At 42.9% G+C, this 14,828-nt stretch overlaps 1 protein-coding gene across 1 annotated transcript in view; it reads left to right on the top strand.

The window, feature by feature from the left end:
* Window positions 1–14,828, top strand: part of LOC120924719 (cytosolic phospholipase A2 gamma-like) — an 83,847-nt gene that overhangs the window by 33,078 nt on the left and 35,941 nt on the right. Inside the window, exons 12-13 of the mRNA XM_040335735.1 lie at window positions 3,403–3,447; window positions 7,058–7,093. Of these exons, the coding sequence (XP_040191669.1) occupies window positions 3,403–3,447; window positions 7,058–7,093 (81 nt within the window). The remainder of the gene's footprint in view (window positions 1–3,402; window positions 3,448–7,057; window positions 7,094–14,828) is intronic.

Below are 14,828 nucleotides of genomic sequence, written 5' to 3' on the forward strand. Positions count from 1 at the left end.
ATTCATCTTCACTCCATGCCCATATAAATATCGCCTAGAGAATGTACAGACCCCCCTTCAGTACAGACCCCTCTATTCAGCACAGATGGACCCCTCCATTCAGCACAGATGGACCTCCCCTTCAGTACAGAACCCCCTTCCGCACAGATGGACCCCCCCATTGAGCACAACCCCCCCCCCTTCAGCACAGACGGACTCCCCCTCCCATCCAGTACCTCAGATCCGCGTGGCACAGCAGGTTCCGTTCCCTCCCCATGTGTACACATAAACACTGGAGGGGGAGGCGGCTTCCAGCCCGGGACCGCTTAGACTGCCCGCGGCCGTGGAGAAGGGGTTGGTTGGTCAGGTGCAGTGTTATCACCCAACACCAGACCACCCCCCGCTCCCCCTTGCAATGCCACGGCCAGCAGCTCACCTCTCTCTCCCTGTTCTAACCTGCCTGTCACCGGGGCGATGTCACTGCTTCAGTCGAGGAGGGGTGTTCACTCTTCAACACCCTCTCGGTTTTCCAGGGGGGTTAATTGTCCCCCTTGCCCTATGGAGCGGACGCCCATGGTTGTGGTGGTTTTGGTGGCTTTTGTTTTTCCTTATGTGAAATGTTTACCAATTTCCAGTTATAATTCAGCGAAAGAAAAACAAGTTTGAGTTTATAGAACTCATTTCTAGTCTGATTGTTGAAGTATTTCAGGTATGGACATGTGCATTCGTTTTTTTTGTCCGAATTTCAGGGATTTTTACATTCGTTTTTAACAAACGATAACTTATGCGCAGAATCCCGAAATCCAAAAGATCCGACAAAAACGATATTTTTGTTTCGTTGTGACAACGGTTCGATACAGATAGAAGATTTGACATGAAGGTGACAATGGCGATCTGTGTCTATCAGACCTGCGGTTGAATGTGCCTAACTTTATTAGTCCGAGAATATTCGACGTTGGAGAGACATGAAGATTAGACGAAGCAGCTAAAAAACATACGATTGCCGCGAGCGGACATTTATGGACAAATCCTCCACCCATAGGCTATAGAAGAAATCTAATGTTGGTTGACTAGTAATAATAATTAATAAATATAATTATTACTAGTGTCATACAACATTAGACTTCTACTATAGCTTGTGGGCGGAGCATTTGACCGGAAATGTACGATCGCGGCGTCTTACAGTTTGGCTGCTTCATCAAATCTTCTTGGAACATTCGACACATGAGCCTTCAATTGACTGACAGATTCAACCTTGATTCGGATGTTTTTTCTCACGGATGGAGGGTGTGAGTCCTCAGGCTTACCCCGACGTCTAGGGGGGAGGATGTGTGGCCTTCTGGTTCCTTCCTCCCCTGCCTCTGGGGGGGGGGGGGTCTCTCTTTGGGAGAGAGCTCCCCTGACTTGGTATTTGGGGATGACTTTGGCTGTCCAAGAAGAACAGGGGTCTGTCAGGCCTTTTGTTGAACCTGTGTCCCCGTCGGTCAGGGAACGAGTCCTACTCCTTTGGGGGGTGGACAAAAGCACACCCTTAACCACTTAAGGACCCCTTCACGCCGATATACCTCGGCAGAATGTTACGGCTGGGCACATCCACGTACCTGTACGTGGCCCTTTAAGCCCAGCCGTGGGGGCGCGCGCCGCCTGCACGTGACCCGGTCCGAAAGGGCCGCGGACCCGATCGCCGCTGGAGTCCTGCGATCGGTCCCCGGAGCTGAAGAACGGGGAGAGCTGTGTGTAAACGCAGCTTACCCGTTCTTCACTGTAGCGCCGTCATTGATCGTGTGCTCCCTTATATAGGGAAACACAATCAATGACGTCACACCTACAGCCACACCCCCCTACAGTTAGAAACACAATGAGGTCACACTTAACCCCTTTCAGTGACCTCTTGTGGTTAACTCCCAAACTGCAATTGTCATTTTCACAGTAATCAATGCATTTTTAATGCATTTTTTTGCTGTGAAAATGAGTGGTCACCAAAATGTGTCAAAATTGTCCAAAGTGTCCGCCATAATTTCGCAGTCGTGGAAAAAATCGCTGATCGCCGCCATTAGTCTTCTTTCTTCTTTCCAGTAATGCGGCAGGCGCGGGCCCCATAGTGGCTTCAGAAGGCATGACGTCCACCCAGAACAATGGGGTCTTCCTCCCACCGTCATTTGACAGGCGGTGGACAAGAGGTTAAAATTTTAAGACTGGTTAGATCATTTTCTAAGGAACATCCTCCGTGCTGGTAATTAAGGATACAGTGATCTGTCGTTTCAAAAAAGTCATGCCTTACAATTAAATACCATGCAATTCATAGTAAACATGGGATCTCTATAAGAAGGCAGAGTCGGTGCTACCACTAGGCAGCCGCACTGCTGCTTAGGGGTTCCCGGCCACTGGTGTCCCTACTCTTCTCTGCAGCAAGCAATTAAGTCTCACCATCAGCAGTCATCCGCCGATCTGTTCACACATAGTGTCAGAGGCACAGTGGTGGTGGACGGCTCTGTCTGTGTCCCGACTCCCGAATGAATGGAAGCAACCAAACATTTATTGACGGGGGTGGCGCTGGTTAGTCTGCCCTTGAGGGGGGGGCGCTGGTGAGTCTGCCCTTGACGGGGGGGGGGGGCGCTGGTGAGTCTGCCCTTGACGGGGGGGGGGGGCGCTGGTGAGTCTGCCCTTGACGGGGGGGGGGGCGCTGGTGAGTCTGCCCTTGACGGGGGGGGGGGGGCGCTGGTGAGTCTGCCCTTGACGGGGGGGGGGGGCGCTGGTGAGTCTGCCCTTGACGGGGGGGGGGGGGGCGCTGGTGAGTCTGCCCTTGACGGGGGGGGCGCTGGTGAGTCTGCCCTTGACGGGGGAGGCGCTGGTGAGGCTGCCCTTGATGGGGGGGGGGCGCTGGTGAGGCTGCCCTTGACACGTGGGGGCGCTGGTGAGGCTGCCCTTGACGGGGGGCGCTGGTGAGGCTGCCCTTGATGGGGGGGGGGGGGCGCTGGTGAGGCTGCCCTTGACGAGGGGGCGCTGGTGAGGCTGCCCTTGACCGGGGGCTTCATTAAAAAAGGTGGGGTATGTATGGGCAGAGCAAAGGGGGTGGAGTCGAAATTAGATTTTCGCCTAGGGGGTGTCAAAAATCCTTGCACCAGCCCTGTCAGAAGGTTCAATGGATGTGACATCTGCACTGTTCCAACGAAACATGCCGTATTCTGTAGTTATATCCTATGATCATAAGTGCCATCTAGTGACAAAAACATTTTTTTTTCCCCCCTGATTTGGGGTATTAAAAAAAAAAAAGATTCTGGCCACTACTACTAATTTTATTTTAATTGAATTTAAAAATCACGCCTTGGATACCATGAAATGTGAGACAGACGGGTCTCATCTTTACACTTTGCGTCAATATTTTACACACAGCTTACACTCATTCTTATTCCTTTTATTCAGGAACCTGGACAAGAATCAAGAGTTGGTATACTGGCAAAAAGGAAGGTAAAGAGACTACACCACCTTCCATACACTGATCAGCCAACGGATAAGATTTTTGTAGATTATATATATATTATAATCAGAGTAAAATTGTTTATAAACACTGATCAGACAGGACAGAACCCAAGCTGTTGGCCAGTGGTCTCAAACTATGGCCCGGGGGCCAGATGTGGCCCTTTGCTTGCTTTTACCCGGCCCTTGGGGCCATTATCCCCCCCCCCCTGATGACATCAATGAAGGGGCACAATTCCTCCCGATGAGACCAATAATGGGGCACTATTCTTCCCAATAAGGCCGACAATGGAGCCCAATGACAACAAAAAATTGGGCACTATTCCTCCCAATAAGACCAACAATGGGGCGCAATTTCTCCCAATGACACCCAATAATGGGGGATAATTCCTCCCAATGAGACCAACAATGGGGCCCAATGACACCCAATAATGGGGGACAATTCCTCCCAATGAGACCAACAATGGGGCCCAATGACACCCAATAATGGGGGACAATTCCTCCCAATGAGACCAACAATGGGGCCCAATGACACCCAATAATGGGGGACAATTCCTCCCAATGAGACCAACAATGGGGCCCAATGACACCCAATAATGGGGGACAATTCCTCCCAATGAGACCAACAATGGGACCCAATGAGACCCAATGATGGGGCACAATTACTTCCACTAAAACAAAATGATAGAGCATACCCCCCCCCCTCTGGACTTTTTCTACTCCCGATGGTCACAGTACTACCCCCCCCCCCCCAAAGTCTGAAGGACAGTAAACCGGCCCTTTGTGTAGAAAGTTTGGAGACCCCTGCTGTTGGCAATGGTATTTTTGTACTACCTAGAACAGGGATATGCAATTAGCGGACCTCCAGCTGTTGCAGAACTACAAGTCCCATGAGGCATAGCAAGACTCTGACAGCCACAAGCATGGCACCCAGAGACAGAGGCATGATGGGACTTGTAGTTTTGCAACAGCTGGAGGTCCGCTAATTGCATATCCCTGACCTAGAACATTTTCGGAGTCCATTGAGGGACGCCTCTCCCTCTTGCGCCATTTTCCTCCTATGGACTACGTGATGCACATCAGCCCGGTGGTATCGTAGCCTCTAGAGTGGCTGACCTTCTGGCTCGTGTGCCTAGTGTCTGTTTTTTTTTTCTCCTGTAGGCATCAGTATTACCCTAGGTCACTTAACAAACTGTGTCCCTTAATGAAAAATTAGCACAATTTTTTATTTTTTAGGCAGTTGTTTTAGAAACTAGGGCTGAGCTTCGAGGTTTTGGGTTGACCATGAGTTCAACTCAAAGCCAAGCTGTTCATTTTTCTAAACAGAAGAACTGATTTGGCCAAGTTGGTCCACCCGAGACATTCCTATACAGGGTTTGGCGATCCTGTGACATCCCCAATGTCTTGATTCCCATTGTGGTCAAATCGACAGTCATCCCAAGCAATCATTTAAAGGGGTTTGTAAAGGTTCGTGTTTTTTTCACCTTAATGCATCCTATGAATTAAGATGAAAAAACACCTGGCAATGACCCCCGTTTTTTTTACTTACCTGAGCCCATTCACCTGGTGTGCATGTGTCCGGCGTCCTCTTCTCCTCGGAGTCTGGCCATTGATTGGATAGATTGATGGCAGTGCAGCCATTGACTCATGCTGCTGTCAATCACATCCAATGACGCGGTGCGCCGGGGGCGGAGCCGAGTGATAGTCAGCGGCTGTAGCCGCCGGCTGTATCACGGGAGCGTGCCTGCAAGCTAACCACCTTGGGAGAGAGCTTCCCATAAAGGGGGTTAGCTCTTGCAGGGAGGAGCCAAGACAGCTGCCGAGGGACCCCAGAAGATGAGGATCGGGGCCACTCCCTAATGTGGATGATTTACCATATGGCATCTCTAAAAACGAAAAACTGCCCCACACTTAAAGGGTTAAATACTCCTCTATGCCTAGAATGCCTGTATTGGGGAATTACCAACCTTGTCCCTCACTCCCTCGCCAATGGGCGCCTAAATCTTCTCCTTTATCTAGCTTGTGGGCGTTCCCTCAGCATCCTCGCATACAATGCAGGGTTAATGATCCTGTATTGTAGTTGGTGATGTCACAGTGCCTGCAAATTCCAAAACATGATTGAGAAGAGACTGCCGGCCCGGACTCAGGCCTGTAGCGTGGAGGGAGCCTATAGGAGTGAGGGATCGGATAAGCAAAAAGTAATTGGTAAGTCACCCTTGGCATAAATCGTCATTCACCTCTTGCGGTGTGTGTGTGTGTGGGGGGGGCGTCAACCTTCACTGAAAGCGGAGTTTTTTTCCCCAGAGTTCAGCTTTTAAAGTTGTTGTACAACCACTTTTACCTACAGGTAAGCCCAGATTAAGGTTTTACCTATAGGTGCTGGTGGGAGCACCATCAGGAATTATGGGGCCCCTTACACAGCTTCAGGCATGGGCCCCCTGGGGCAGAGAACCGGGGGGGGTGCTGCCGCCTCAAATTGAGAAGCATGGGGGTTGTGAATTGAGAAGTTGGGGGGGGGGGGGGGGGGGGTTGGGCCCCTTACAAAAAAATAAAAATAAATCTATAAAAAAAGGGGTGGGGTAGCAATCTGGGGCCCTGGCGACCTCTGGGTCCTTTAATAAAAAGAAAAAAGGGTGGGAAAGAAATTAAAAAAAATTGTATAAAAAAAAAAAGGGGGGGGGGGTTTGCCATCCAGGGCCCTGGGGACCTCCGGGCCCTTTAATAAAAAGAAAAAAATATGTCAAAGGTCCCCAGGGCCCCAAAATGGCAACCCCCTTTTTATTTTATATATATATATATATATCTCTATATATATATATCTCTATCTATATATCTCTATCTATATATCTCTATCTATATATCTCTATCTATATATCTCTATCTATATATCTCTATCTATATATCTCTATCTATATATCTCTATCTATATATCTCTATCTATATATCTCTATCTATATATCTATATATCTATATATCTATATCTCTATCTATCTCTATCTATATATATCTATATCTCTATCTATATATATCTCTATCTCTATCTATATCTCTATCTCTATCTATCTATATCTCTATCTCTATCTATCTATATCTCTATCTATATATATCTCTATCTATATATATATATATATATATATCTCTATCTATATATATATATATATATATATCTCTTTTTTTTCTATTTCTCTTTTTTTTTCTATTTCTCTTTTTTTTTCTATTTCTCTTTTTTTTTCTATTTCTCTTTTTCTTATTTTAAATAAGGGGGGGTTGCCATCCGGGTCCCTGGGGACTTCTGGGCACTTTTAATAAAAAAAAAAAAAAAAAAAAAAATATATATATATATATATAAAAAAATAGGTGCTGGAAATATCTCCTAAACCTTCATGGTTTAAGAGATATTTACAATGGAGATGATTTGCACCTGTTGGGGGGACTGGGTTGAAAACCGCTGCAGTGGATGGGATGGATACAGTAGCTGGATCAATAACTTAAATAGTAATCGGCATTGACTGGTGACCATTTTTTCTCCATGTTGTTTACACTTCAATAGAGGCCGAGTCCTTCTTCATTCTCTAAATGTTATCTGTGTTTCATTTTACAGAAGTGCCATCTGACCCGATATTCCTGGTACTAGGAGGTATGTGATGGTGGGGATGACTCTGTGAATGGAATTGGGATCCTTTGTGTGAATGGAGGTGTGGAGATCTATCACAGAGAGATCCCGGCACAGTAATGACTTGGGGCAGCGATCTGGTGGGATGAAATGTAAATAAAATAACTTCATTGTAGTGCACGGGGCATGTTCAGTTCTACTGCCCCTCTTCTGCATCCCCCCCCTTTACTCCACCGCAATTCTCAGTTATGATTAATCAAAGACCAGACTTGCTGTGCAAATACAGCCGCTCCTAGAGGTTACTGCTGTAAATGGAACAAGAAGAAAAAATGATGGTTACCAACTCTGTTCATAGAGGAGATGGAGAGATACAAAGTAACATTGTTTATAAACATTGATCAGACGGGAGATAGAGAGATACAAAGTAATATTGTTTATAAACATTGATCAGACAGGAGATAGAGAGATACAAAGTAACATTGATTATAAACATTGATCAGACGGGAGATAGAGAGATACAAAGTAATATTGTTTATAAACATTGATCAGACAGGAGATAGAGAGATACAAAGTAACATTGTTTATAAACATTGATCAGACGGGAGATAGAGAGATACAAAGTAACATTGTTTATAAACATTGATCAGACGGGGGATGGAGAGATACAAAGTAACATTGTTTATAAACATTGATCAGACAGGAGATAGAGAGATACAAAGTAACATTGTTTATAAACATTGATCAGACGGGAGATAGAGAGACACAAAGTAACATTGTTTATAAACATTGATCAGACAGGAGATAGAGAGATACAAAGTAACATTGTTTATAAACATTGATCAGACGGGAGATAGAGAGACACAAAGTAACATTGTTTATAAACATTGATCAGACGGGAGATAGAGAGACACAAAGTAACATTGTTTATAAACATTGATCAGACAGGAGATAGAGATACAAACAATGTTACTTTGTATCTCCTAACATTATTTATAAACATTGATAACGGGAGATGGATACAAAGTGGCACTCCCATTTTGTATCTATCTCATGTCTGATTAATGTTTATAAATAATGTTAAGGAGACATTGTTTATCAACATTGATCAGACAGGAGATGAAGAGATTCAAAGCAACAGTTTTCAAATATTCAGTAGTTTGGTTTTTCCGCGCTAGGACTAGGTTATGAATGCTGCTGCCTCCCCTTAAGTACCCTCAAATGAGAGTTAATAAATATATATGTTGACGTTTTGGGGTAAGTGGCGCTGCTGGTCTGGTGATGGGCTATCTATCTTTAAGTGATATGCAAGTATATAGGCAAATAATGAATGTTGGGTTCCTTCCTTTGGTTTAGCTTAAATATATAGCCACCATTAGGATGTGAGGTCCCCCTTTTTATTGATTGGCAGTGTATTTCCACTCTCAATTGATGAATGATTCCTATGTATCCGCCAAGGACATTAAAAAGTGTTTATGAAAGAGACTCAAATTATATGTAAAAAAACGATACGTTAGAGAAAGGGATATTAGTTGGTGTCCCCTAGACCCAGTGTAATATTGGTAGGTAATATCAATTATATTTGGACTGGGAAATTTTCAGTAATCCAATGTGCAAGCTTCTGTTGGTAATCAGTTCACTAAAAAATATATATAATAAAAAATATGTAAGTTGGCCAAAAAAAAAATATATATAGAGATGGCCCCCAAGTGAAAAACTCTTATTCCGTGATAAACGCTAGTTATCTGAATCATATATAAAGTGTGTATCCAATATCAATGTTCAATCCAACAGAAAAAAAGGGAAAAAGAAAAAATTGCAAAAAATGTAAAAAATTTTTTTACAATGCAAGCTATTATAGCTTCAAACTGTGCCCATTTAAAGTGCTATGTGCTGCTCAAAATTGAGTAATAATGAATGTGTCCTCAGATAAAAATAATGCAAGTTGAAAAAGGAAAAAAATGATGTGAAGAAAATATATATATATAGTTCACTAGATTTCACATTGGGCTATGAGCCCCGCAGTTAGTGATTAGTTGCACTTTGGATTATTAATGTATTAGTATTCAAAAGTTTCTACTGCGATCAGTTGTATAGATGTTTAGAAAGTGTTATTCACAATTTCATTCAAAAGATTCCAAAGCCAAAGTAAGAAGAATAAAAACCAAAAACATCAGGTGTTCCTTAATGGGGGTTAATTGAGCAATGTGATCCCCAACATGATTAAACAGATAATCCTTATTCTGCTCTCATCAATTTTCCTCTATTCACACTTTGATTTGGCTGGCGATCCCCCCTGTTGTCTCCCCACTCACCGGACAGATGTCCCCTCAAGGGGGTGTAGGGCTTGTCTGAAATAAGCTTCAGGGAGCTATCAGATGATTACCTCTCCTCCTTATTTCAGTCTGGTGCGGGGCAGCTTTCTCCCAGGGTGCCGTGTCTTTACTCATAAGTTTTCGATAGTATGAAAGATAAAGGAAATCCACATAGAGTAGTAGATTCTAGACTTGATGATCAGCTTTACTAAAAGGTGATCACATCAAGTACATAAAAGGTTTTAAAATTGCTACAAGCCAGGCAAGAAAAAACGAGTAACACAAATAAAAAATATAAAATAAAATAAACCCGTTCTTGTGCTGGCAGCAGCTGTAAGACTAGGTCCCAGTCCTCCAACTAGTTTGTACACTCGCCCGGTGCGTTAGGTTAGCCCAGCGGTATCTCGCAGCTCGTGTCGCGGCTGATGCTCCACGGCTCTGAAGTCCGTACCCGGAAGTAACTAGTAGCGGTGCGTACGTGTGAGGTAACAGACGCTGAGGTCACCTGACTAGTTTCGTCTATGGACGTTTTCAAAGGTGATAGACGTCTGTCACTTCACACTCATTTTTGTATGATATTCGGCAGCCAATTCCCTCCTATCAGGGAGGGGCCAAACCCCTTTGATCAAATCGAGGGTTTCAGATGCAATACGGGAGGCGTGTTTGCTAAATATATGTAAAGAATGTGATCTGCTCAATCACCCAGTGGAATTGAGTAATTTAACCCCTATGGGGATAAACCAAAAAATGGGAATATATGGAATTGAGGATATTAAATATTTATACATATAAACCTAAACTTAGGTTGTAGCAGATATGCTTTTTATAGAGCAGGAAATTGGGTACCGTTTTACATACCATTTAATTGATCAACTTTAACTTAAAAATATATGTTACATCATATTAGTCCCTCTATAAATCTGATAGTTAATGTTTAGTAAATTTCACCGTTATGTTATAAATTAGTGTGGTGACTATAATGTATCGGGGGCTGTATTTTATTAATGAATCCAATAGAAGGTTGATATTAATAGTCTTTGTGTGTGAGAACATATCACTTAGATGAAAATAGATTTAGTTTTTATGTGAGCCCCTTAACCATTTGTTCCCTGGATGTAAATTGACCTAAATTGGGTATTGTATCAATTACCATTATATATTAGGTTAAATGTTCCTACATAAGTTCAAGGACTTGGAGGAACCATGGTCTCTAAAGGGAACAGTGGAAGGGTTGTGTACCATGCTTTCAGGATTGTCCCAGGTAGTGTGAAATCAAATAAAAAGTTACTATGGCTGGGCTATTCGGTTATATAGTATTTCTTTGTCTTCCCTTATTTTCTGTTATATTTTATATATTTGTATATGTTACTCCCCTTCACTAAGGGAATGAGTTTAAGAGGGTTGGTGTGGTAATTCCAGATGGAAATAGTTGCAACTGATAAGGACTGCATCCAAAGACTTATTTCACCTTATTGTATCCCAAAACTTGTATGTTGTGTAATTTATGTTATATCTCCCAGTGATAACATCAAATTAACTATTATAGGATAATTTCCTGGGTTTAGGAGTTAGTAGTTGGATATGTAACAGTTAAGATCAATGTCTATGTTCATTCCTTTTGGTGCCAAAGTCCCCATCCTATAAATCCACTCAGTTTCGTTTTGTGAAATTTGTATTTTTCTATTTCCTCCTCTCCAGTGATCTTGTACTGTGTCTATGCCATAGAATATCATTTGGGAAGGGTCATTGTTATGTACTTCACTAAAATGTTTCGACAAACTGTGGTATGGGAACCCTTTGCGGATGTTTTTTATATGTTCCCTTATTCTGACTTTTAGAGGCCTTGTGGTTCTGCCTATGTATTGCAATTTGCAGGGACATTCAACCACATATGTCACGTGCGTGGTATTACAGGTTATGAGTTTTCTAATACGATATTCTTTATGGTAAGTGTTCGATGAAAAGGTGAGGCGTCTCCGCGTTTGTTTTTTGCTTTTTTTACATGGGAGGCATCTCTGACACCTGTAGAACCCTTTTAATTCCGGGCACAATTCAACTGGTTTTGGTGGATTCACCACATTGTGTACTAGTTGTTTCCTCAAGTTTTCAAATCTTGTTTAGGCGGGAGATTTAAAATAAGGTTGATCAACATTGATTAGACAGGAGATGATTTATAAATGTTACTTTATTTCCCTCTATCTCCCGTCTAATCAATGTTTTTATCAACTTTATTTTAAATCTCTATCTCCCACCTAAACAATGTTTGAAAACGGTTGCTTTGAATCTCTTCATCCCCTGTCTGATCAATGTTTATAAATAATGTTAGAGGCAAAGTAACATTGGGGCAAATCCACAGAGATCTGCACCCGCGCAGCGTATCAGAGATACGCTACGCCGCCGTGACTTGCTTGTCCTCGGTTCGAATCCTGAAAGAATTTGCGGCGTAGTGTATCTCTCGGTGTGTAATTCAAATCGGCGGGTAGGGGGTGTTTTTCATTTAAATGAAGCGCGTCCCCGCGCCGAATGAACTGCGCATGCGCGTCCCTAAATTTCCCGCCGTGCATTGCGCTAAATGACGTCGCAACGACGTCATTTTTTTTTTAACTTAGACGTGAGTTACGTCCTTCCCTATTCACGGACGACTTGCGCAAAACATTGACGCGGGAACGACGGCCATACTTAACAGTTAGCAATCCATCGGTTAAATTTTAAAGCAAGTTGGCTTTTTTTTAATCCGAAGGTTAAACGGCCTATGGGGCCCACACACGATCGGTTTGGACCGATGTCCTCTGGTTAACCTATCGTGTGTACGAGGCCCAACGGCATTGATCAGACAAGAGATGGATGATACAAAGTGACATTGTTTATAAATGTTAGTTTCTTTCCCTCCATCTTTCTGATCAATGTTTGTCAACCTTATTTTGAATCTCTTATCTCCCACCTAAACAATATTTGAGAACGGTTGCTTTGAATCTCCATCTCCTGTCTGATCAATGTTTATAAACAATGTTACTTTGTATTTCTCTGTCATGTGTGAATAGTGTTGCTCACGAATATTCGGCTCGAATATGGCATATTCGAGTATTCGCGAATATCTCGAATTTCGCGGTCAATATTCGCTATTCCGAATATTCGGATTTTTTCAATTTTATTTTTAGAAGAGATCACATCCTAGTGATCTCCATCGACGTCTAAAAGCATTGCTGGTATGATTAGAGACCCTGGGCCGAGTAGCTGAAGCGATCATTTTATATTGCCGGATATTAGCAATGCGAATATTCGGCAATAGGAATATTGCGCGATTATTTTCTCCGCCCTTCTTTTGCATCAGAGCCAATCAGAGGGCTCCTACCGCAGTGGTCGAAATTCCGCAATAAATATTGCATTCGCATTTTGCGAAATTTCGATAAAATATCAGGAATATTCGATTTCATAATGAGCCAATCAGAGGGCTCCTACCGCAGTTGTCGAAATTCCGCAATCAATTTCGCATTCGCATTTTGCGAAATTTCGATAAAATATCACGAATATTCTGAGCCAATCAAAGTGCTCCTACCGCAGTTGTCGAAATTTCGCAATTATTTTCGCGTTAGCAATAGCGAAATTTCGCAAACATTTCATTTCGATAAAATATCACGAATATTCGACTATATATTCGTGATATATCGCGAAATCGAATATGGCGTATTCCGCTCAACACTATGTGTGAACACATTTTTTTATAAACTATGTGTCAAGTCAATTTTTTACAACCGTCTCTTCTACAGCTTTTTGCATTTGCACAGCAACTCCAGACTGTTATTTTGTCAGTTTTGGAATTGCCGGAAAGTGTGAGGAGGGGGAAGGGCAATTAAGACAGGATTTTTTTTTTTTTTAGGTGTGTGTGTGGCATGCTCGGTGTCCACAACTGGAAAATGTACAACACAGAGGAGGAGTCTCATGCCGCGTACACACGATCAATTTTCAGCATGTCCAAAAAACGACGTTTTTCCAACTTCATCATGAAAACAACGTTGCCCACACACCATCGTTTTTTTTAAAAATGCTCTAGCACAGCGCGGTGACGTACAAAACGTACGACGGCACTATAAAGGGGAAGTTCCATGCAGATGGCGCCACCCTTGGGGCTGCTTTAGCTGATTCCGTGTTGGTAAAAGACGATTCGCGCTTTTCTGTCTGTTACAGCGTGATGAATGTGCGATCTCCATTATGAACGCTAGTTTTACCAGAACGAGCGCTCCCGTCTCATAACTTGCTTCTGAGCATGCGCAGGTTTTTTACATCCATTTTTTACAACCCGAAAAACGACATAGTTTAAAACGACGTTTAAAAATGCAGCATGTTCAAATTTTTTTTTTTTTGTCAATTTTTCGGGTTCGGAAAAACATGTGCAGCCCACACACCATTTTTAATGACGTTTTTGAAAAACGTTTTTTTTTTTTTCATGCCGAAATGAGATCGTGTGTACGCGGCATTAGATCTGCACAGTCAACTGAAGCAACTTCACAAGTTGTAACAAAATGTCTGATTGGCGTATTCCTTCCCTTGGGTATTTCATAGCAGAGTTTTTTCAGGGTTTCAATTTTTATCATTCATAGGTAAACTTTTTGTTACTGTTTTTTTTTTTTTTTGTGCATATGTGTATTGCTGGTTTATGGTTCAGATTATATACTAATGCTCTAGAGAGATTTATTCCAAATGGCTACTTCTGGCTTTTTGGCCGTGATGGTGCCGTGTATATGTTGATCATGGCTTCTGTGGAGGAGGGGTTGTGGATGGACACGATAGTATAACCATGGAAGTCATGGAGGGCTAAAGAACTAAAACCTCTCCCACTGATGAAGACCAACTAGAAGCTGTGTGGCTTGGGGGAGAATCCTTTTTAAAGCTGAAGTTTAATCTGCTTGTATGTTTGCCTTCCCGGTTTCCTCCGCCTCAGCTGATATAGAAGAGGCTGGAATTCTCAGTTAATTGTCTCTTCTGACCAAAGCAGCCGATCAAACGGAGATCAATTTTATTGGTTGCTTTACAAACTAAAACTGGAATTGACTAAATCCTTTATTGCTTCACGTTTGTGATGTCAGAGGGGGAGGAACAATGGAAGTTCTTCTCTGTCTAGTAGTGCCCCCCCCCCCCCCCTTGCCACCTATAGAAGTAATTGGGTGGCTATATAACCACTTACTCACTTTTTACTTTTACACAGAATTGCCAACTGCAAATAAGTTATCAGCTGCAGCCTTGGCCCTGATATCAATGCTAGGGTTGCCAACTCATCCCTTTAAAACAGAACACCTATTAATTACACGGGTTCTGTGGCTGTGTAAGGAGGTAATTAAACCCACTTGGTGCCTTATTTGCATTAAATTAGCCTCAGAACCTGTGTAATTAATATGTGTTCTGTTTTAAAGGGATGAGTTGGCAACCCTAATCAATGCTCCCTTTGGAGT

This window comes from Rana temporaria, chromosome 1 (assembly GCF_905171775.1).
Source record: "Rana temporaria chromosome 1, aRanTem1.1, whole genome shotgun sequence".
NCBI classification, from domain to species: Eukaryota; Metazoa; Chordata; class Amphibia; order Anura; family Ranidae; genus Rana; species Rana temporaria.